The 25,037-nt window shown below is 31.4% G+C and overlaps 1 protein-coding gene across 2 annotated transcripts; it reads left to right on the top strand.

The window, feature by feature from the left end:
• The first annotated feature begins 194 nt into the window (after window positions 1-194).
• On the top strand, window positions 195-21,004 carry LOC148628940 (nucleoporin NDC1-like). 2 transcript variants are annotated; one of them, XM_088541177.1, is made up of 16 exons: window positions 195-277; window positions 3,175-3,295; window positions 3,840-3,941; window positions 4,666-4,834; window positions 6,205-6,328; window positions 6,735-6,843; window positions 10,910-10,955; window positions 11,344-11,476; window positions 12,088-12,180; window positions 12,414-12,495; window positions 13,068-13,214; window positions 14,800-14,894; window positions 16,334-16,448; window positions 17,751-17,851; window positions 18,547-18,698; window positions 20,758-21,004. In XM_088541177.1, the coding sequence occupies exons 1-16, from the start codon at window positions 245-247 to the stop codon at window positions 20,819-20,821; spliced, it is 1,686 nt and encodes a 561-aa protein (XP_088397303.1). In that variant the 5' UTR covers window positions 195-244; the 3' UTR covers window positions 20,822-21,004. The 2 variants fall into 2 exon arrangements, with proteins under 2 accessions (XP_088397303.1, XP_088397310.1); XM_088541184.1 differs by lacking the exon at window positions 3,840-3,941 and having other exon boundaries at window positions 197-277.
• Window positions 21,005-25,037: the final 4,033 nt, after the last annotated feature.

The raw sequence follows: 25,037 nt of genomic DNA on the forward strand, positions 1-25,037 counted from the left end.
GCTTACAATTATCTTAACAGGTAACCAGCTCTTTTTAAGTTGTGTGTGTTTCGAATATAAAGTCTGATTTGCAAATCTGTAGGCTTAAATAATTCTTTTAGTGTTTTACATTTTCAGACGATTATTTGTATGATGTTTTATTAAATATGAATTTTGATCGTTTCGAAGAAAGTCAGTTCAAGCAAAAGTCTAGAGGAGTTCTGCATGTGACTATGGCGCCGATTTTGAAAGCTGGGGCAGAATAATGGAAACGATAGATCTGTGGTTTAAACGTGAGGTGTGACTTAAAATATGTCTATAAAATTTCAACTGAAGAATCACTGTCCCTGTTGAGATCACTTTCTTTTGGTGCAAATGATTTTCTAATTAGATGTGATCCGTAAATTCCGTTTTACACACAGGCCACACGTGTTTAGCCAGGCTTTCAGATTCTTAAAGAGTACACAAACATAATTCATGATTCAGTGTGGTTGTCGACTATCCCTTTATACCGTTGCACATGGAGACTCCATTATTCTGATGTTTGGTAATGTTGTTCTGTGGTTGCTGCTTAAGACAATAAGGTGTCGTACTATATCCCAAAATTTATTGATTTTTATGCTTACAGTGAATATAATTAGTCTTGTACACTCCCAGAAATCTGTGATATGAAGTAGGCTTTGGCCTTAAGTGCGAGTGAGGGCTGAAGCATAAAGTACCAGGTTCCCTTTGCAATGAAGTATCCTACAGTACATTACATGTGAAATTAATGTCATTTTATCATTTTTGCTGAGTTTTAATATAACATTTTCATCAGTGGGAAATATTATAGGTTTAACATTTCAGGGTTTGGTGAAGAATGCAGGGTTTTAACAAGATCCATCCAATCTGTAGTGGCTTTTTTGAAAATGTCAAGAGTCGTTCTGATTCAATGAATAACAGAGTCATCTTTGAAACTCTTTCTTAAAGCACCTGTTTTTTACTTTTTCTAAAGCTGCATTAGATTACGATATATTGTTTAGCTTTGACAAAATTTTCTCAAGTGTCAGTATGATAAATTTTTAGAAAAATGTCTGCACATTTAAGAGTGAGCTTTGCTCTCTTGTATTGATTTTTCTTACCATTTGATCTCTAGTCCATATAATCATGATTTTTGCTGAAGCATTGTTTAATCTGACTATAAAAATTAGCCTCCCAAGACATAATTGTTTTAACTAGACACACTTATATGGAGGATTTGCCTCCAGCATTTGTTTATAAAAACCTGTTGGTTATGCTTGGTTTCTTTGTCTATATCCAGGTCTCTGAAAAACACTAACTGAATGTTGGTCCCAAAGATCCTTAACTTCATTTTAATGGTGATGTTTCTGGCCTTCCAGATTGTGTTAGTGCAAGATAAACATGTTTGGCCTCACCAAATCTTGCTCTGTTAAAAATGTATTATTGATGACACCCCCATTCTTGTAGACCACGATTCCCAGATAGGTAGACACACAATCAAAAGTTAAGGACTGTACTTAAGTACACATTACAAAAACATTACAGTGTATTTCTGCTACTAGATTTACCCCTGGTGTAATTATGTGATGTTTGGAGGCATTTTTTTTTTGCCTGCATGCTTTCCTGTGATTTTGATAAGGAATAAGCGTCAGATTAATAATGCCACTGCAAATGCCATGACTCACTGAACTACTCAACTAGTGCTGAAGTAAAATAATTTGTCAATGAATTATTATGAGGCATGTTTTAACTATTGAGATGTATGTTATAAGCCTGGATTGAACCTTTACAAACCTCTAATATAATTGTTGGACTCATATGGAAAGATAAATCCATTTAAGCCTACCCAATATTGGTAATCTTACTGAAATAATAGCAGTCTTGCATGCTTTTTATCACTGTTCTTATATTATTTAAAGGTTAACCTACATGTATGACTCAAATATAAGACAAAAACAAATCATTTGAAAACATTTATGTTTTCCCATTTCTGTAAAGAATTACTATGATAAGTAGAAAACTTTGAATTTGAAGTAAAAAAAATAATGAGTAATAAACTGCTGTAAAAAGGACAATTCAGTTTATCATTAATTTTGATTTTGAGACAGAAATGGACAACTTTCACAAATGGAACAAACCTCCTTAAGGCTACAATAGCACTGCACAAGGGCATGTCAATGATTTTAACCAAAAAATAAATCTGAACTGACAACAATACATTATCTTTTGTGTTGGCAAAAACAAGATTAAGAGCATCAAATTCCATGAAATAATTTTGAGGACTACCAAATTCATCCATTTAAAAGTCCTGTGGGCTACCTAGCAAGAAAATTTACTGTCAAACCCTGTACTGTGACTCCCCTTTCTAGGTTCTTTGCTTATCTACTGCCTGTTCCCTGTAAAGGGTTGAGTGGGATATTCTTATCATAAGAAAGCATGCAACACAGTGATTTTTGTCCTCCGCAACGTGTTGCGAGGGGAATGGAAATGTCAGGGGTCTGTCCATCCGGGTTTTCCACACTTTTTTTTGTAATGCTTTTACCAATTGATTTTATCTTTAAGTAACAAATTTTTTGTGTAACAGATTGGTAGCAGAGCACCTTTTTTTTCAATGTATGTAGCCTTGTTCAGTGTTATTGTCACATTACATTGACACTGATATAAAGGGCAATGAGTTGGTTGAAATGTATTTTGCTACAAGGGGGACATTGGAATGTTGTTCTTTTATCGTACTATTTTTTGGGAAAGGTCCTAGGACCCATGCAATTGGGAAATGAGCGAGAAAATTGCAACTTCGGGAAATAATATATATGCACGAGGGAAGGATTTTTATACAGTATTTTAAAAAATAATTTCTTATCAAAATCATTATAGTTTTTATTGTTTTGAAGTCAAAGTGTAAAGAGAGGATCTATCATACATATCACCATCTTGATCATATTCAAATCTTGAGACAATGTTTTAAGTCACAATTGGAATGTCACTGCTGAAATTTAGGAAATTTGGAGCTTATTTTTTGTTAAGATGGGGCCCAAAATCGGCCCCAAATAAGGGTAGGAAAATCACTGCAACATCTTGTTTAACATGCCTTTGACATTTTAGAAAGTGCTTGATCTGGTGTAGGTGCCCATGTCTTATCTACATACATTGTACATATGTATTAATAAACTTATGTGATGTTATTTATATTTGTAGGTACAGAGTTGGAGGGCTGGTGCCAGTATTGGATGGACTCTGTTATCCCTTCCAATACTTTTTACAGCCTATACAGTCCTATCACACCTCTATCTACTCTCTCCCCTGTCATGGATTTCAGGTGTGTCTTCTTTACTATCTATATTTGTATCTGTCATAAGGGATGTAGTTAATTTAAAATTTGTCTTAATTGTTGTGATTTAACCTACATGAATATATTTACACCAAGATTAGTATGAATATTAAGGTAATGAGTGTATGGCAGGGGTTCATAATGAAATGTTTTTTCATTAACACTTAAAAGCTTTCATCTCGCAGGATTTATTGGCATTCTGCAACATCATGGTTTCTTTGATTACTCTTTCAAGCTGACCTCATGAGTCATGTTGTCACATTTTATGCACCCAGTTTTTTAGATGGAATGTTTTATGGTATACTCGTATCAATCCACCCATCACGCTTTGCACAATGACTTCAATTTGCTGCCACCAGTTTTTGTGAAATTTTGGTTTATTGTCTCCTTCAATTGATCTGAGCTCCCTTTTGATATTTATTTACATATGCATTTCAGTTGTTATTTGACCTGCTACTTGCATTTGTAATTAAGTTTTTATTCTTTTTAAATAAAATTGTTTACAGTTGTATGTATGGATATTTTATTACAGGATCTCTAAGTGCAATATTTTCCATTCATTATTTGGTGTTGCTTTTGATATTGATGATTATGTTGCTGGTTGTGTCTGTATTTACAATTCCCTCTTATGTAGGTAAGTAGAATTGACTTTTTATTGGAAAGAACTACATTTCATTTCCTGTTTCTATGCAACTGTTTCTTCTTGTTTTACAGTTAATATTCTGTTGTGACATTAGTTTGCTCTTTTTCTATGAATGTCTGTAAAAACTTTGTCAATGTTTTCTTCTTCAAATTAAATCAACACCTGACAAAAATTTTATCCAAGATAAACAAACAGAAACTAAGATTGAAAGTAATGATTGGTTACATGTAGCAATAATTTGATAAAACATATCTGTCTGTGTCTGATTCATTTTAACTGCATCAGTGGTCTTGTTTGGGCATGCTCACCTCCACTGTAGAAACACTGGAGGTTTTAGATTTGATTCCAAGGCTCATACCAAAGACTTTAAAATTGGTAATCACTGCTTCACTGCCAAGCACATGTCATGTAGGAGAATGACTGACAGCTCATTGGCAAGGAGTCAGAATTATGAGTCAGAGTGGAGTGACATGCCTACTGGTGGGCTGTTGCTTTTTTGGGTTTGCATGGTTCAAATCCAGCTCTCTTTGTCAGTCTAGTTGAAAGCGAAATTTTCAGAAAAGCATTAAAGATCTGACCTAGCATATAAAACGACAATCATTGAATCGTTGATTAAACTTATATTTTGTATCTTGAGTGAATAATCTTACATGGGGTTTAATTTTATGTCATTTTGAAATAAACGTTTTGATCAATCTTATGAGTTTCATTGCAGTTATTCCAGAAGTTCCTGACACAAGACTTCACAGTTTGATACAGTTGTTATCCCCACCACGTCCATTACATGGTCTAGTCTTTATCTTAAGTGGAGCCCTCTCTACCTGGATATGTTGTAACATCCTTGGAGACCGATATAATCACTTGTCTGTTCAAGTTGGTGAAAGGTAATTGCATATAGGTTTCCAGGGAAGTGTAAGTGTTTGCACCAGATAACATGGTTTTGTTGGGCTAGTCTGTATACTTATAATTTAACGACATGATGGACAGTGTTCTCCCCAGGCCCTTGAAGCGCTGCGCTTTACAGCGCTATCAAGATTGGTACTGTGCTATCTAGCTACCAGTGCTGTGCTATAAAGTTAAATTTGAGGATTAAAAATCAATTACGACAGGAAACATGCCATGTTGTTGTGTATCAAGAGCACATGTTTTTTTGGCGGGAAAATTAGTTAAGAAATATAAAATATAAAAATTTTATAGTACAACAGGTGTGGGGGAATTTTTTTGTAAATCATGATATGGGGTTTTTGCCATGAATAAACTACATATTAACATTAAAAACAAAAAACAAAAACAAGACAAAACAACTAGTGTGCCAACTTTAAATAACAAGAATAAGATTTATGTTTTTTCCTGGTATAACTAGGTCAACTCCATTCTACTGACTTCCTGAAAATTTTTGGAAACATGAATATTAAGACCAGAGTAGTCTATTACATGTACATGATTAGATAATATTCTAAATCTATAAATATATTGAAAGCTACTAAGACTAGAAAAAGAGTTTAATAGAGATTGCTCTTAATCAAATGAATATCACATTCAAATGAGCCATTGAGGCCCCAAAACAAATGAAAAATGGTAAATTTCTAATGGGTCTGCTGTCACCAAAAAATTGAAGAACACTGGGTGTGTATGAATTAAAGGAAATGTTTATAAGGAATTACTTATCATAATTTAATAGAATATCTAATTTTTCAGTTAATTTAAAAAGGAAAAATAAAAAATGGTATTTAAGTTATAATTACTTCAATAGAAGAAAAAGGGTAAAATATTTACCTACAAATATATAATGTAAACATAAACAGCAATGTACAAATGTACATTTTTAATACACTGATTAATTTTCATATAATACATTAAATACAAAGTGGCACATTTCGACATGAGATATATTAAAATCATGTCACGTGCCCTGAATACAGCGCTGTCTGAAAATCCTGGGGAGAACACTTGATGGATAATTGGTAGTTAAAACTTAAACTTGGTACATGTATTTATCAACATTATAAATCAATTATCATAAGACAGCACTAAAAGCAATGATTTTACATCTGCTGTTTTCTATGAATGTCTAAAACTTGAGTATTACACATTTGCTAGGATACTCCTACAACTTTAGAGGTTGGAAGTTGGTTCCTCCATACCCCAACCTTTTATTTAGCAATATTTTACCATTGGGATCCTTTGCTTCCCTATTGTTGTTGTATCTCTGTAATTGATATTTTAATTGTTACCCCATAATTGGATTTTTCAGTGAGCGGTTCATGTTGAATGAATATCACTTGTTCCTGGTTATGTATGGAATGTACAGTGGGTTCATGTTTTTACTTTTCTTCTATCTACATCAGAGTAACTACATACAGTTCAATGTACTTCAGGTGAGCTCCTGGTATTATCTATGGATAGGAGATTATCCTATCAATTACAGTTAGTATAGTCAGTGGTACTTTTGCTTCCTGAATACATTTCTACGATTAAGGTTTATTTGAAAATAATTGTTTATAACTTTAATCATTTAGTGATATATATATTTTACATGTAATTCTGCTTACAGAAGGAATGCAGCAATAAGATTGTACATATCTATTTTTTACTATTTGCCATTATATCTGATATAATTTACCTGAGATGCTTGTATTGGGTATATTAAAAGAAACATGTTTTGTTGTAGTATGTGTGATAAACATCTGTGTTGAGAGCAAATTCCTCCCTCTCTTTCTCGTTTCCTACTGCTGTGCTGTTTTTTGTAAGTATTTAAAAATTAATTTATCTTGCATTTTGCAGCAAAGTAGATTTTTCCAGATAAAAGGACAGATATTTTTGGTGTTACTGTCATCATTTGAGTGTACACTGAGGCAGACCCTTTACTTTTATCCTTTATATTGGCTGTTAGGTGAGTAAATACATTTGATATATTAAGTATCACAGGCACAGCCAATGCTAGAGGTGATTCATGGTGCAGAAAAACCCATAGCACAATTGATGCCTTTTTCAGTCTAGACACGATAGTCATATCTGTATTACCATATTCTTCTGTGTATTACATGCATCTGTGTTTTCTGCGACCCCTTTCTTGGCAAGGGAGATCGGTGAAAAAAGTTAGTTTCCGTGTAAAAACCTGCACTGGGAAGCGAGGAAAAATTACCAGCAGAAGACCACTTTGAGATGAAAGGATTCCGGTAAATTCCCTGAAATGCGTATCTTTTCATCATTAATCTTTTAAATAAAAGTATTTTCTATGTTTCCCTGCGTTTGCAAGCCATTTATTAATTAAAATACTTTATAAATAGCGAAGTATTGGATCTGAGTCGGCTGCAATGTTTACATTTTCTGTTCAAATACCAAATCAGGTATTTCACTAAAACAATGGCGTCAAGTCCGGCCGTTTATAAAAAAAAGATGTTTTAATTAGCCAAGTTGTGTATTGATATTTTACATTTAGAAACAGTTCATCAAGCGGATTAAAGGATTAGTAATAATTGTTTCACCTTTTAAATTGATCTTTTGTTATTTGATAATTTAATGACAATGGGCCCAAGGACAGGTTGGCACTCCTGTTACTGTGTATTTAACGCTCCACTGCACACAGAAGTTATAATTAGATATTTGAGAGAACAATAAGAAGCTAGTCTTGGTTTTTCGTTCAAATTATGAAATGCAAGGAAACAGCATTGATGGATAAAGCAACTATTAAATAGCAGTAAAACTTTATTTGTTTATTTCACATAAAACTGTTCTAAAAGATACAATGGCTAGATGTTGTCTTCAGTTGACGACTTTGGTTCTGATTCTTGAAAATTATGTCTCTAGAAAAAAATCTAGAAACTCAGAGTTGTTCATTGCAAGAAAGTAAAATTTATTTATACACAGCTTATTAAACAGCAATGTTATCTTCCAAATGAAAAGTTTTATAAGTGGGAAAATGAACTTAAGTTTGAAATCCCAGAATGGCATAAACTTTTTGTACTCAATAAGAAGTGTTGTAGAAATGCTTATTTGAATAATTTCCAATGTAAATTTTTACACAGATTTGTTCCTACAAATGTATTTTTGTACAAAATTCACATTAAAAATAGTGATGTATGTTCTTTTTGTAATAATGAAAAGGAAACAGTTGTACATTTATTTTTTGATTGTGCAATCACCTGTAATTTTTTTAAAAATGTTTATCACTGTCTGCAAAGGTTTTTTACAGGCTTGGTTATGAAAAAAAAATGTTTTCCTTTTGGGTGATCCCCAAGAAGAAACTTTTATTGAATCTTCTATTGACTGTTACAAAGAACAATATATTTAAATGCAAACTTGATGAGAGACTTCCAAACTTTTTAGGGTGAAAACATAAAATTAGAAGCTTTAATATGATATTGAATTATATATAGGCCAGAAAAATTACAAGGAGGAAAAAGTCAAACAATTATGGGCCCCTATTGACATTATTTTCCCTGTTATAACCTAAGTTTATAGTATTTTTTCCTTAACCTTTTACAATTATATTTATAAGTCAAATGAACATATTGTGAGATTTTATTCATTTAGTTGAATTTAAATGTGTACAGTGCAGTAGATTATTAATAACAAAGTTCTTGAATTGAATGAAAGATGAAAGTGATAGTGTGAGAAAGTGATGGTGAGTATATGATATTTTGTATAGTCTTTTTTGTATTAAATTTGATCTCTTGTGAAGACTGTTACACCTTAGTCAGGTGGTGATGTATGTGTCTTTGTAAAAATCCTGACTATACTCAAAAAGAAATAAAAAAAAAACCAATGTAAAAAAAAAAAGAAACTCATTATTTTGGTGTATACTGCGCATCCCTCTTCTGGAGCGAAGAAAAAGTTGAAAAAAAAGTGCGGTATTCACGGAAGAAAACAGTAAGATCTGTATTTTTTAGAAAAATTCATCTTCCAAAGTTAACAAAATCAAACCAATCAAGAATGAAAACTCTTTAAAAATGTCAATTGCAGATACAATCGATATTTTAAATTTATATCTCAAATGTGGAACAACCAAGTGACAAACTAAGACTGATTATGTGGTTTGTAACTGTTTCTGAATTAGAAAGAAAAGTTCATTTGGTGGGTTTTTGACATGCATTAAATCACCTCCTGTCTGATTTTTATTTAAAAAAAGACTGCTACTTAAATGAAACTTACCATGAGAAAAACAATACTCATCAGAAAATAAGAATTTCACAATAATAGATAACTTTAATTGTCATAAGATGTATATATTCAAATAGAGATGAGTATATTTGTCTTCTAATGTGTATATCACAATATAGATGACTACTCATCAGAAGATTTGTATATCACAATATAGATGACTACTCATCAAAAGATATGTATATCACAATACAGCATGTTAAAATAAACAAAGACGAAAACTTGTGATGCCTTGTTGGCAGATAAAATGCAGTACAGTAGACTCCATGTAATCGGATATCAGGGAATTGAATATTTTGGCTATTGTAATATAATTAAAAAAAAAAAACAAAACCATTTTGCATATACTTAGAACAATTTTTATCATATAATTGAATATCAGAAAATAGAATGTATTGGCAATTGGGATATGTTATTCATGAAAAAAATTGTCAAAGTGATACATAATTGAATATTTTGTTTTCTTCTCAAGAGAATTGACTGGAAGTTCGAATTTATGATGTCAGAAACAATTCAATTTATTATTTGTTGTTCTTGTTTACAATAAAGAGAGATTAACATTAATAAGATGTCTTTTAATTTCATATTTTAAAGTATTTGATTTATGCCCTACATAATTTTGTGCAAATCCACAGTTCTTTTATGCCAATTGCAGAACTGGTCATAATGCAGAATTTTTACTGACTGATGTGTTCAGTGCATGTGTAGAAATTTGACACAATCTGAATCATGATCAACCTCTAGATCAATATTTATTTGAATTTTACATGTTTATTTCCTGCAAACATGAACTTGTGTACGAATGATTGAATCTTCCATTCGCATGTTCTAACGTGTGCACCATTTTGTCATGTTTATATTACCAGGTGCCTTGAAAATTATTGCTGAAAAGTAAACAAATAAAATCAGTAGGAAGTTAATTTTTTTTATGTTGTTTAATGGTAACAACTGAATTTTAGAAAAGAGAAATAAAAGTAAAAAGAAAAGATTGCAGTTTAGTCTTTTTGTCCTCCCGCTATGCGTTGCAAGGGGACATGGAAATTCACTTTTCTTGTTATGCTTTTACCAAATAAGTTTGTTTTTGGTATTTGACATTATTATGAAGAGTTACAGATTAAGTTTGACTTTGGTTACGGTTGAATGATTTTTACTGAAGTTATGGCCCTTGGACTTAGAAAATTTCAGTGAAATTACAGTTTTCGGCTCCTTTTTTTTGTAATGCTTTTACCAATTGATTTTATCTTTTGTATGTAGTCTTACTATGAGAAGTTACAGATTAAGTTTTACTTTCGGTTGGATGATTTTTACAGAAGTTATGGCCCTTGGACTTGGAAAATTTCGGTGAAATTACAGTATTCTGCCTTTTTTTGTAATGCTATGACCAATTTATTTTATATTTTGTATGTTGTCTTACTATGAGAAGTTATATATTAAGTTTGACTTTAGTCATGGTTGAATGATTTGTTCAGAAGTTATAACCCATGGACTTAGAAAATTTCAGTGAAGTTAAAGTTTTTTCATGGGGGGACATTGGTAATCATAGCTATTTTTAGAATGTAAGCACAATGCAAGAACATTACCTGTGTCTATACCTGTACAGTACACAAATAATTATATTGCAAAAAAGACATAAGATTTTTAAAAAATTGAAAAAGGTGTCAATTGGCCAATTGAATATATTGGATAAAGGGATATTTTTCATTGACAATTTTGATATCCAATTTGCCAGAGTCTGCTGTAATGTGTAATTTTGACTTTTTATGTATATTTTATACCATATCTTCTACTTTGATTAGGTGGAATACCTAAGGATTGGATTGTACATACTTTATCCCTGCTACGGTATGTTTCCTTCTTGTAGGCTTATAGTTCTTGATTTGGTACCTTTTTTTTTTTTTTTTTCATTTTAGTAATGAGTTATCATTTTCTTCTACTAATGGTTATTACATTATTTGCCACAATATCTATTGCTTCATGTTAAAGTATGTTTTAGATCATTATTTGTGTTTATGGTTTTACTTTCCTTTTTGTCCTGCATTAACTTATGTACCGGTATATGTACATTTGTATCACTGATATTTCAAGACTGAGCTTATGAAGTAAAATGTTAATTTCATAGATCATATTTTATGGTATTTGGTAATAAAACTTGTTACTATGTAAAAGTCTCTCTGTCTTTATTGAATTACATTTCCTTAATTTTTCTACTTTGATTTTTGTATGTATGTAGTCCAGAGCTGGCTGTAGACAGTATCTATGGGATGTTAGATTTAAGATTGTTTTACCAAACAGTGTTGTTGGGGCTGTTTCTACACTTTACTTGGAGCTATGCAGCTATGTTGTATAGAGTTTATTCCGCAGAGGTATTGATTAATTGTGATATTTTTCTCAAGAGGTTTCATAATAGAACCAATCAATAGAAAATTCAGACACTACCAATAATAGAGGTGATTTATGGGTCAGAAAAAAAAAGTCTTCATATGCCATGTTGTTATGTTACTAAAGTCATTTTTGCACACAGACCTGTATTTTGGGTGAAAAACATGCATACATCTCACTTATATCAACCAAAGCAAGAACGATAACTCTTCCGAAGTACCAATTTCACATACAATTAAGGTAATTATTATTCCATGAGTGTAACAACCAAATGAATAACTAAGACTGGTATGTGATATGTAACTGTTTCTGAATAAGAATTAAAAGTGAGTTTGATGAGTTTTTGACATGCATGAACCATCTACTGTCTAAGATTTATGAAGACTGCTACAGAAATGGTGTAGTGTGGTTATATAGTTGTAAAATACATGTAAAAAAATGTCAAACCCATCCATATTATAAAGGAATGCAATATTGAACACACACATTCTATTTAGCTAACATGAAGCAAAAGTGTTTCAAATAAAAATAGAATTTGAATAGAATTTTAATGCTTGGAGCATTAAATATATTGACGTGTATTAAATCATTACAGCACTATATATTCCCCATAGAAAGTGCCTTTGACAGTACTACTAATATGTGTCTCATTGATGCTATGTCATGTCAGAAAGACAACTTATTGAAGGTTGGTACTATATTCTAACAAATATGACAACAATAAACAGATATTATTATCTAATAACTGTGAATTTACTTATCAATGTTTTTACATCACATTAACATTTTCTGTATGTTAAAAGTACCATATATAAATATCTCTTGCTTTAAGAAAGATTAAAATCTATGTTTGTCATTTCCATTTTTTTAAGCATTTTATTGGCATAACAAATAAATTCTGTTGAACAAAATTTTTTTCAGTATCTTGGATTCTTGGATTTTAGTCAGTTATCTAAGCATTCCCAGGATAGAAGAGTTAAGGTGTTTAGTCTTAGTCAGCCAGGTAAAACATCATGTTGAAAATTTACTGTATAAAACTTGAATCTTGTTATGAACCATTGTAATTAACAGTTAACTAGAATTGAAATCATCAAGAGACATTTTTTTTGAAAAATTATAAATTAAAAGAAATCCAAGAAATTTTTATCTCCAGTAACCACCTAATTGTCCATGTGTCGAATAATCTGAAATTTGGCCGGACTTTCATAAAATCTTTACCAAGAGTAATCGCACATGAAGCATCATCCAGTCCTCTTGTGCAATTTTCACTTTAGTAAGTACCTGAATGGTTTGAAAAAAGTTATTTAAAAATATCCAAGTACTTACCAGTTCTAATAAATTAAATATTTGAATTTGAAGTCTACTGCAGTCCATTGCTCCAATTTGACAGTAAACCAGTCTGTTGGATGACAAATTTTTAAAAAGTTACTCCCCTCAGCTTAAAATCTTTAAAAAAAAAGCCAAAGTTGGCAATATGAAAGAGGACTATTGAAATTTAATATGACTACCTTAATTTAATAGTTATGTAATCTCTCTTATCATGCCAAGAAAAAGACTTCATTTTTATTTTTTTAGGTGGACATCCTCACAACTGGAACAAGCTGAGTACTGTGTGTTTGACTGAAATAGACAATCTCAATCAAAAGATTCAGGAGGAAAATTGGAAAGTATTTGTAAATGTACCAGTCAGGCAAACAGATAAACCAGCTCCAGTTACCATAGGTATGTCATGGGAATATAAATCAGATCCAGATACCATAGGTAGGTCCTGGGAATTAATTCCCACTCTAGTTCCCACAGGTAGGTCTTCAAACTTTAGTATATAAACCAGCTTCAGTTACCATTGGTTTGTTAGTCCAAAGACTTACCTATGGTTACTGGTTTCTCGATTTAATCATAAACATGGTTGAATGGGGGAAATTTTTCTCTGGAAATGCTTACCACATTTATCTGGTATTTTGACAGGAGCTTTATATAGGTATGTCACATTTCATGTTCATCGTCTGAATATAGCTGAAATATTGCTGCTCGGACATTAAACCCCAACAAACAAACAAACACATTGTGTGAATAGATGACATCAAACTTACTGTTTGATGACTGTCAAACTTACTGTTTGATGACTTGTTAACAAATTTTTCCATGTTTTTTTTTTTTAATAACTGCAAAAATATGATGTTGTATAAGGATTGATTTTGGAGGTCTCAACTTGAACCACTTAGAAATAAGGGGCCAAAAAGTCAGATCAAATTCTTATCCTGTGTCAAATTTCTAATGGTAATCAAAACTCAAAGTGTATCAAGTTTAAATGGGGTGTCCATACTTGCCCCAACTGTGGTTATATCAAGCTGCACCCTGTGAAGTATTTTATAAGGGAGGGGGAGCAGGTTGAATCACCTAGTGATCTTTGCTCTCAGTGTTTTTAATATGATACAGGTTCAACTAGTAAGAGGATGAAGTATACAAAACAACTTGTCTGTGAGCCGAGTAGTTACATATGTATACCTGTTACCCCTCCTTCATTAACGGAGACTCCCACAAAATCAGTGAAAAATTTAGAATCTCCCACATTAAAGTGTAAGATTTGTGGTAGATGTTTGGTTAAAATCACTATATTTTCTGTGATAAAGACTAAATAATTGAATTATACATGAAAAATTTGCTTTAACCCAAAAAGACTGTCAATGAAGAGGGGTAATATTCCCACATGAATAGTTTCAAAGTTTAACGTGTTCAAATACAACACTAGCTTTACACTTCTTATAGTTTGTTTTTTCTCACACAGAACTAATTTGGTCATTTTGCTTGTACTAAATCCATAAATCCCAAAAAGTTCCATTGGATGTAGTTCCTCTCAAAACAGACGCTATTTCAAAACCGTATTTTAACATAACCATTCTTTTTTTTCCTGTATATTTACTTTTGATTTTTGACAATTTCTGCTTTGTAGACCTCGTAAAATCGTCCCTGGAGGTAACTTCTTATCAGACTCAAAAAAAGCTCTCAGTTCTTCTAATGTTATATCTTTGATTTTTATTACTGTTATGAGGACTTAGTCCTCAGTCCTCTGTTAATGGTACAGTCAAAAATGCAAAAGCATGGTCACGGAAGACATTTGTTCTTAACGTACAGGTGAATTTTACATAGAATACAATGCATGGATATTTAGTCATAGTCTATTAAGACAGGTGATTGTTAAATACAGGTGGTCACTAAAACAGGTTTGACTGTGTATGAAGAGTATGAAATGAAGAAATACAAATAATTCTCACATTCATTGAATTTGTTTCTGAACTTTCCTTTTCAGGAGATACATCAACATTGACACACAGAGGTGTGATAGAATCTAAAGTAACTACCTCTGGTGATTCAGCTAACAACTACCCACCTCCTAAGGATGGGGTAAGTTGGGGAAGATTGAAATCATTATTACAAAGGGATGCTGAGAACATGACATTAAGGTCAGAACTGATGTTGACTGATACCATATGTGGTCTGTACATGAAAAAATGATCAAAGAGCATCATTTATTAGATGAAGACTCCTGTAAATTGTTGATATCAAAAGTATCCATTTGTTGATTAAAAATTTTTAGAATTAAGAACTTCACACAGTTTTAATCATGATGCACATTATGTTAATTATTATGATCATTTTATTGAAGTACCTTAAAAAGAGATGTGACACAAAAATTTCAACTCATAAATAGCCAGCTGAAGAACAATGATAAAACCAAATCTCCATGAATTATTTCAATTCTAATGGACTAGTTTCTTCATGTTTATGAAAGAAACAGCCTATGTCTTTTGTAACAGGAAATCACTACATTTATAGTTGAAAATTCTACTATGTCGTCAGGAAAATTTGATAAAGTTTATATATGATGTCAAGTGAAAATTTTACTCTTTGACTTATTCCAGCCAAATGTCACTTTCTCTTGTGATGTTAACTTCATTTTAAGCCACTGATGATTTAGAATGTCTAGCCAATGATCACAAAGTTAAAAAATCTTTGCAAAAAAACAATTATAAATTATTGAGACAATCTATATGTAAGACTCAGAACCTTGATGGGATGCGGAAGTGTGCTGGTAATATGCTGAAGTGCATTTGTGATCAATATAAAATGTGATAGTTAGAAAAGATTGTTGACTGCCTATAGCAACGCGGAAATGCTTTGGCCAATACACAAAGGTGCATTTTGGATTTCTGTTTGTATTGTTCTGAAATGTTTAAACTCTCATGTTTTTCCAATATATATCGTAAATACACAAAAAACCTTAAAATACCTTAATTAATGAACTAATTATTCAACAGGTAGAATACTAGTCTACATGCAACTAGAAAGAACTTTACTTTCATTCCTTTCAATGTCATACTTCCAATTTTTTAGGAATTTATATAAGCAAAGATACTAAATTTACTTCCATTTTTTATTATACTATCACTAAGGAATACTAAAACAGTTACCGAAAAATCGGCAATTTTATGTAAATGTTCCGATAATCGATCCAGGACCTCGCATTTTGATTTTGCACTCTGATGTATCTTTACTAAAATGATAACCATCGCAGAACAGCATGACCATTGCACTTCGGCATTCCCATCACACATCTGAGTCTTACATATATAACAAAATGGATAATCAATAGGTTATCATAACTGACCAAACTATAATTGTCTGTGCAAAAAATATTTGGAGATTTTACTTGTGCATGGAACAAGTTCTGCACATTTTGTTATTAGGAATGGTTATTTACTCTTTCCAATTTATTTTCATATGATTATTCTGCATTCAATAGCAATGGAAATAAGGTTGATTTTAAAAAATTTTATTTACAGATTTTATCATACTTGAAGAAGAAACCAATCTTTGGATTTTTTCTTATGGATTTACCTGATTCTAAGGGCAGACAACTCTTTAAGGCTTCACAGATTCAGATTTGGGCAATTGAGGGTGAGTCGTGTTGAACTTATATCACTTGTTAAAATATAAAATGTGAAATGTAGGATATATATAAATCTGAAATATGCTGCAAGTTAAAAATTGTTATACTACTGGTCTTGTCCCAATGAAGGTGAGAATAAATGAAAAAGTCATTGGATGAACTTTAGCATGAGTTTTTATTTGCATGCACAGATTTTTGTTTCCTTACATCCTTACTTGTTACCCATGAATTTCTGGTTGATGTTTCAATTTGAATTAAAAACAAATTTTCTCTTTCAATATTTTAAAAGAAGCAAATGCTCAATAGTAGATTACCTCCCTTGGTAAATTTCATTTCTTTTTCAATAAAACATGCTTTTAATTTTTAAAAATGGTAAAAAAATCACAAATTTATTTTTTAGATTATATTATATTAATAATGGTGTCTTTAAAGCTTGTATCTTGTTAGAAAAAGTTATATTTGTATGTTATTTTGAACATATACACTTATCATTTACAAAATATTATTTTGTGATATATAATGGATTAAACCATGTTTAGTTAATGGATCTTTATGAAATTGTACAGTCTTTGAAATCTCCCTCATTAAGTTTATGAGGATGTTCATTATGGTGGATTTGGTCTTAGTGTTGCAAACTTAGAGTAGTAGATAATGGTTGATAGAAATTTTTACTTGAATGACATAGTCATATAATTGTACTACTATTGATTAACCTATTCCATATACAGTAACACCTTACCTTGATCTCTAAGCTTTCAAGGATGTTAGGCCAGTATAAAAAAGTCTTGTTTCTTGCTACCAACAAGAAAATAATAGGATAGGTAGGTAGGGAAAATATGAAATTTTTTAAAACTATTTTACATTGAGAATTGGGAAACAATCTGGACTTCAAAAGTGTCAGGGCCAAAATGGCCATAAAATGTTTAGGGTAGGCACAAAAAATGGGTAGTGAGGGCAGCAGGAAACAGACTTTTATGTTTTTTTTTTGTTTGATCTTATTGCATGTGATATTAGAGAGCTGTATTGTATAGATATGTAAAGATATCATACATTAAGAGGTCATATTGTTCTCACAGATGCCCTGCTATGATTTAAAAGGCAGATTCATATAATAAGTGTATATCATAAGGATAAATCATCATACTTACTTAATCTTTAAATGGGAAACAAACAACTCGTATATGAAACGAAAATCAAAACTGACATAATAGTATACGATTTTTCATATATTTTTTGCTGTATTTAAAGCAATTGAATATAAAATGTGTTTATTCGCTTCAAGTGTATTAGTTTTGTTATTTACTTTCAAGCATTATCAAATTTGGCAACTGCCTCTTACACTGAGGATAAGTTTGGAGTGGTCCAGAGGTCTCTACCTACAATACTTACTTCACTTCTTAACCTACAGGAGGTAAGTTCAGATGCCAAACCCAGAGGAATAGTAGTGAGAATAATGAACTATTAAGTAGGCATCTTTGTAAGAATCATGCAAGATCTGAAAAATGTGATACACCCCAAAAAAGGTTATGTATTTTTATTTTTGTAATTAAGTTTTTTATGTGTCTGTATTATAAAATGTGTAATTATTCATTCAAATCTGCTTGTTCTTATTAGATAGTCAACATTGAAAATCCAATATATTCTATTGTATTTGAGTGTATTTTACAGAGTTATCTATCTCCCTTAATTTTGAAATCTACAGTACATTCTATATAATTTTTATCTCCTAAGAACGTGGGTTTTATGAAAAACTGAATGTTAATTTTGGTTTACTATGCCATTTCAAGCAAAATATCAAAAATAAAAATATGTTGGCTTTTTTACTTTTTGAATCACATTTTGCATGACTCTTAGTTGGAGTGCTACTTAACAACAATGACTACATCTTTCACAATGTTACTTATTATAAAAGATAAACATTTTGCTGTCCTGTTCAGTTAGAATAAATAATATAGTGCTAAAATATTGTACATGTACTAAGTAGATTATTTTTGTGAATTCCTAATTTTATTCTGCAACTGGGAATCTAATGTCATTAAATGTAGACAAACTTTAAATCAGATATTTTTACACATTTGACCATAATCATTTCATTTTTTCCTGTAGAATGTTGAGAAACACTTCAAACTGGCAGCAACAGGTAGCAGACGACAAATAAAGGACTACATTGCCAAAGATGCTGGACTAAAATACTCATTGCAGACGACACTGAAAAGCTCCCTCTATAAAATTATCAACACATTTGGTCAGCATGTTATGTAAGTGTTCGTTTTAAATATTTCATTTTTTCGATTGCCATTTAACAAAAATAACCATCTGCCAAAAGTTGACTTGAACAAAAACAAAGAAAAAAAAAACAAGTAACATCAAAATTGTTTTAACATATTTTTAGATACTTGGATAAAGATGGAATTAAAAACTAAACAAGTTCAGTTTCATTTTAGAACCAAATATAGATAAATATAAATTGGTTGAAATAGGATTTCAAATAAAAGTTTTGACATGAAAATGTATTGTATTGGTCATTAGTTTATTTTAATTTTGGAACATTTATTTACCTACTCCTAAAACATTTCTAAGTTATTCCCCCGTAAATATTTCCTAAACCACTCAAAGGATTCTGATTAAATTTTATAGGAAGGTTGGGAAAATATGAAGAGAGGTGTCCAAAGGGAAATAATTGAAGTTAAGGGTTTTACATTTAATTCTCACTTACCACTTTCGGTCTATTGGCCACCCTTCATTGTAGCAGGGATCGTGCTGGGCTATGCCAATGTTGCAATTTGCGATTTTTTATTTTATCTGGTGACAAAAATAACCAGTTGGCGATTTTCTTGGCGCCTAGATTTTTTTTATATTAAAATTGACGGGAAGTATGTCAACAACGGATATTCTCTCCAATTAAACAATTGAGTTGACACCTGGTCAGAGTTTATTGACCGTTACCAATTTACTGCGGAAGCCAATCAAAAGTATCTAGACCAGGTAGGTGACCATGACTTACAATAGCTTCATGGGAGCTGTCAATCACATGTTAATATATTATTGAGCCAATCAAAACTCTCATCATCTGGTCAAAGGTAAACAAGATCATGGCCATGTGCATGTGGCTGTATACAAGCTGTTAAACCATATGACACATTCAGATACAGATTTACCTGAAAACAGAATAAATCCAATTAATAATGACTATACCATTAGTAAGTGTCTAAAACACTTTGAAATGCAAGAATTGATAACAGAAAATGGATGACATTTGTTGACACTTCTGCCATGTGGATTTTTTGGCAGGAAAATCATCTGTAAACAGATAGAATGGGGATTCTCAAAATCTAATTAAGGAAATACTGAAGACATTTCAAGCAGGAGTAAAAGAGAACATGTGATAATTAGGAAAGGACACAATTAAAAGTCCATGGTAGTTAGCCAGAAAGTTTATCACTTGAAAAAAGTATAAAGTTTGTTGAAACTTTATAAATAAAAAATCAAATTATATTTTAAGATCAGTTTAATTAGACTACAAAGGACTAAGGTCAACATGTTTTAAAATCAGGGACTATATGAGCATAGTAATATTAAGTCCTTGATAGAAATAAAACACCTGTTTCTGGAGTAGTACTTTATTATTTTGCATATGGAAAGTGATTAATGATCCTGACTATGACTAGAGATAAAAGCCTGCTTTATACATGTATCAAGAGTGAATCTTGGGTACATGTTTGTCATGAATGAAGGGATTGTTTTAATGAATTGACAAAGATAACTCATCAGTGGACTTAATACTGTCATAATTTTAAAATGGTGATTTTTCTGGCGACAGAATTTTGGAAGCCAGAGCAGCCCCATTATGTAGTACCAAAAACACACACAACGTAGATCCATGAATTCTACTTGCATACTCTGTGTTTAATTTGATGTAAAGTAGTCAAAGTGTACTTTAAACTCGTATTTGTAATTTACTCTAAAAGTATATGAATATTGTTTACATGTGTGAGTAATTTGCCTCCATGCTCTCATTTAGCAGAAAAGGTAAAAATGTGGATTTTCAGCATTTTATTAAAGTAATTTTATGCAAATTTTCTACAATTATTGTACCATTAGTTTAATGATTTTGAAAGCCTTATTTTCCAAGCTTTGCAATGATATGGAACTAATAGATGTCATTTGTCCTGGAAATTCACAGTAAAACTTTGAAATTTTAACATAGAATCATGGAAACGCTGGTAGTGGTTACAGAGACCTTTTGAAGCGGGAGTATTTTCTTTGTGAGCTTGCTCACAGTATTTATAATTTATTAATTGTAAATATATATTTTAGGAGCCTTAAACTTCAACAAGATGCGTCAAGAAAACTGAAACAATTCATTGAATACAAAGAGTAGTAGGAGTTTGTTGATAAGTGCTAAGCCAGAAAAAACAAGATGTGTGAAATTACATGTATATCATGTTTGTATGAAAGGACTTTTATGACATTATTGACTCTGAAGTGCTTTTTTTGTTTATATTTTGTGATGATTTATATGATACAATAAACTTGTTCTTGAATAAAAATTTAGATAACTTCATGTGCTTTGTGTGTATCATCTTAGTATTTTAATCACCAATTTTGATAGTATCAAAATGGAAGCTGTAATATTTAACAAAAATAATAAGATTGCAGTGTCAGTTTATCACAGAAATAGATGTGCAATATTTTCCTGATTATATTACATGTTACATATGCTACAATCTAATAATCTATTTAATTAGACCTACCAATTGTTCCATTTAGTCACTGCATGTTGTGTCTGAATGGAACAATTGATAGGGCTATTTTTTTATTAGATTGCATATGCTATTGTTCTGTTTGGTATTATATACATAATAATATTGCTACTTCTCTTATTTTAATACTCCCTGCATTATGCCACAGGTAAACATTTCACTTTTACACCACTCCACTATCTGATGAAGATGCATAAGGGTATAAATCAAATAACTTTTGCTTTCTTCCAATATTGGTTTACTCTTTACTGTATTGAAAAAAATAACAGGAACTTACACTCTCATCTACTTAACACTTTTATACACTTTCCATTTTTGTGTACCTAGTCTTAAAGATCCTATTATTTATATGCAACAATTTATTAACAAAAAAAGAAATATTATTAGGGATGACGAAAATTTTTCAGGAGCAAATGTTGTATAATTCTTATTTGTAATATAGTATATGCTTTTAACAAAGTGTACAAACATGGAAGAATGGTAAAATTGCTGTGTTGCAGTGTGTAGCCTGGTGCATAGTGTATGAATTATCGAATAATCAAAATTTTTGCAATGTTTGCTTTAAATGATTTGAAATAATTTCTTATGACAACAACCTACACATTCATGTGCAAAAACTGAAAAATATAGTTGTATAAGTAAGGTTATAATGAAAAATGTATATTTTTTCACTGCGATTTCACAACACACATTTTTTTAGCTGAATGATTGAATAGTTTACAAATGCAAAATTAAAACTGAAAAACTATTTAAATAATCAAAGATAGACAAAAATACATTGTCGATAATATTTTTTGGAAAATTTTAAATTATCGATAAATAAACAATTTTACATTCACCACTGTTTGGTCCCCTTTGACTTGAATGTTAATAATTAAGAAATTTTTTCCCGGCCTGCCCGGCCAAAAACCAATAATTTCTGGAAATTTGTGTTTTTGTTGAATGAGAAATGTACTGTGTTTGTTCATTAATATTGTTATTCAATTGAAATATCTTTTTAAAAAATCATGTAGATTCTGGATGACTTCACTTTTCGAAAATGTACTTGAAAAAAAAAAAGAAGTGTAAAATTTTTTTTTCTCACTCTGATGAATTCGCAAGATTTGAGGAGCAGGCAATTCCAATTTGGGTATTTAAGGATGGAAATATACTCTTTAAATGTACTGATGTTGAAAGTGTTACACTCTTTAAAAAATACCAGTAAATGGAATACGACGTCATGGAAAGTATTTGTTGCTAACTCAGTGATATAATAAATATTTAGATATACACATGTGCAAGGATAGAAGCATATAAGGGTTACCACTGGTACTTAGCTAGGGGAACCTATTTTTGCCACTTTTTCATTTCAAACAAAATCTCTATTTTGATAGTAAAGCAATGAAAAATATTTGTCAAATTAATCTTTCAAATGCAATGCCTTTACACAACTAAAAAAAACAGTGAATATAGTACCCCAACTCTATTTGCTTTATGTCTGAAGTTTTAATACCCTTATCTTATTCTAATAAACATTGAGATAATGAAGTTCTAATTTGGATGGATAAATGATCTAGCTTATATTATAACCCATGAATTAATCAACACAAATATGGATTACCTCCCTTGATTTATTTAATTTATTTTTCTATTGAACATGTCATTGATTTGAAAACTAAAATAAAGACTACAAATCTTATTTCATAAATTATATTTAATGAATTATGATAGCCAAATTTTTGTATACAATGGTAAGGAAAATTATATTTGCAATTTATTATGAACCAATACACTGAAATGTTGTCATGATATTTTTTGAAATATATTATGGATTTCTATATTATTATTAATGGATTTTTATGAAACTTTAAGTTTTTAGCTTTGCTCCTCATACAGTTCTTGAGGATATGATGATGTGTGTTGTAGTAGGCGTGAGGAATTGTGATCTAGTGTGAGTAGCTTCACAATAACCAAACATTAACACGACCCTTTATCAAATCAAATCCCAAGTAAATCTGACAAAATAGATACTACATCACCAGAGTAGCTGGTACTGCAATGCTCCTGGTATGTTGCATCACTTTATGTTCTTTGTTGTGTATGTCGGTTTTCCATGTCTGGTCTGTGTCCCTGGATTACATTTTTTTGATTACCGCTATAACCTTGGTTCCCTTGATTACTCTTTGCCATGTGCGTGTCCAGATGTCAAAAGAATAGGCCTGCAGCAGCACTAAGCTTGCCGTAAAAGGCGACTAAATAGTGCTCAGAACCCTCACCAGGGTCTGGGGCTCTCTGCCTACAGAGCAACTAGGTTGTGTGCCCTAAGTAGTGGAATGGGATTTTCCTGGCATGCTACATGCTAGGGTCATCCATAATACGAAAAACCTGACAGCAAACCATAGTGGTGCCATGTGTTGGGGAAAATGCCACGTTCCTGACATGTTAAAGAACCCTGCTGTGGTTATCTTTAGGAGTAAGAACCTTTCAGGTCTGCCGCAGGAGGCTAAATTTACTGACCCTACCCACCTCTACCCACTTCTAGTGGCAATAAAAATTCCTCAACCCTATAATCCTTGTGTCCTATCCCATTTTTATTTCATCATCATTTCTTGGTCATTTTATTATCCATTTCATGTTCATCACCTGGATATAGCTGAAATATTGCTGCTCAGGCATTAAATACCAACAATCAATCAATGTATCACTTTTTTTCAAGGAGTATTTTTGTATCCTCAATAGTTTCCCCTAATTCCATATTCTTTTTATTTGTACATAATATTTAACTTACTGTAATACATCTTCTAACAAATTTTCACTATGCAGATTTTGTACAATAAGGACTAAAACATTGCTATTTTTAGAAATCTGAATCATTGACCAAACTGAACCAGATCTAATATTGTAAGGTAAATTTTGACATGATATTTAAATTAACAACTCAAAGTTAAGTCAAATTCATTTAAAATTTTTATATATAAATTTATTAAATATGACATTTTTATCCTTTTTGATGTTGTGGAAGAGTAACTAGGCTTTTATTTTACCAATAACAAATAAACTGTTATCACTGAGACAAGTCTTGCCTGTTCGGTTTTGTCAATATATTGGTGAGTTTGTTACATATTATTTTTTGTTTTGTTTTCATTTTTGTATAATAATACAAAATTCCAAAATTATCATTTTTGTGATACCACTATAAAATGCATTAGGCAACAGTATGGCAAGGTATGAAAAGTGGTAACATAATTACAACATGTTTGATGACTAAATGTATATAATATTATGAAATAGGAAAGGACTGAAGAATTGGAATATCTGACAAATTAAAGATGTGGAAGAGTAATCAAGGGAACCAAAGTTAAAGCGGTAATCAAAAGAATGTAATCCAGGGACAAAGACCAGACATGGAAAACAGACACACACAACAAAGAACATAAATTAACTAAAATCATACATACAAAGTAACAAAAGTAAATGAGCAACTCGGACTCCACTAAAAACTGGGAGCATGGACCAGGTGCACCGGTAGGGTAAGCATCCTCTGCTTTTCTAAAAACACCCATCGAGTTGCTCATAAAAAGTCGAGTCCGGGGTAGACAAACGAGGAAAGGTAAACTATGACCCGTTGAATAAATCAGTTTTCATGGTGCTGATGGATACATCATAACAATCCACGAGTTCATGATGACGACCATAAAACTTCTGTAGTGATGACTTCAATCTTGTAGCAACATAACCCTGTTCGAGAAGCCTATTTGTTAGACTTCTAGCGCAATACAAAAAGTCTGTGTAGTTTCGGCAAGCTCTGGCATAACATATGAGTTGTGATATAAACACTCCATACGCAGGAGCCGA

Source organism: Perna viridis, chromosome 1 (genome assembly GCF_037379345.1).
Source record: "Perna viridis isolate PV_CMFRI_1.1 ecotype Kerala chromosome 1, ASM3737934v1, whole genome shotgun sequence".
In the NCBI taxonomy this organism is placed as follows: domain Eukaryota; kingdom Metazoa; phylum Mollusca; class Bivalvia; order Mytilida; family Mytilidae; genus Perna; species Perna viridis.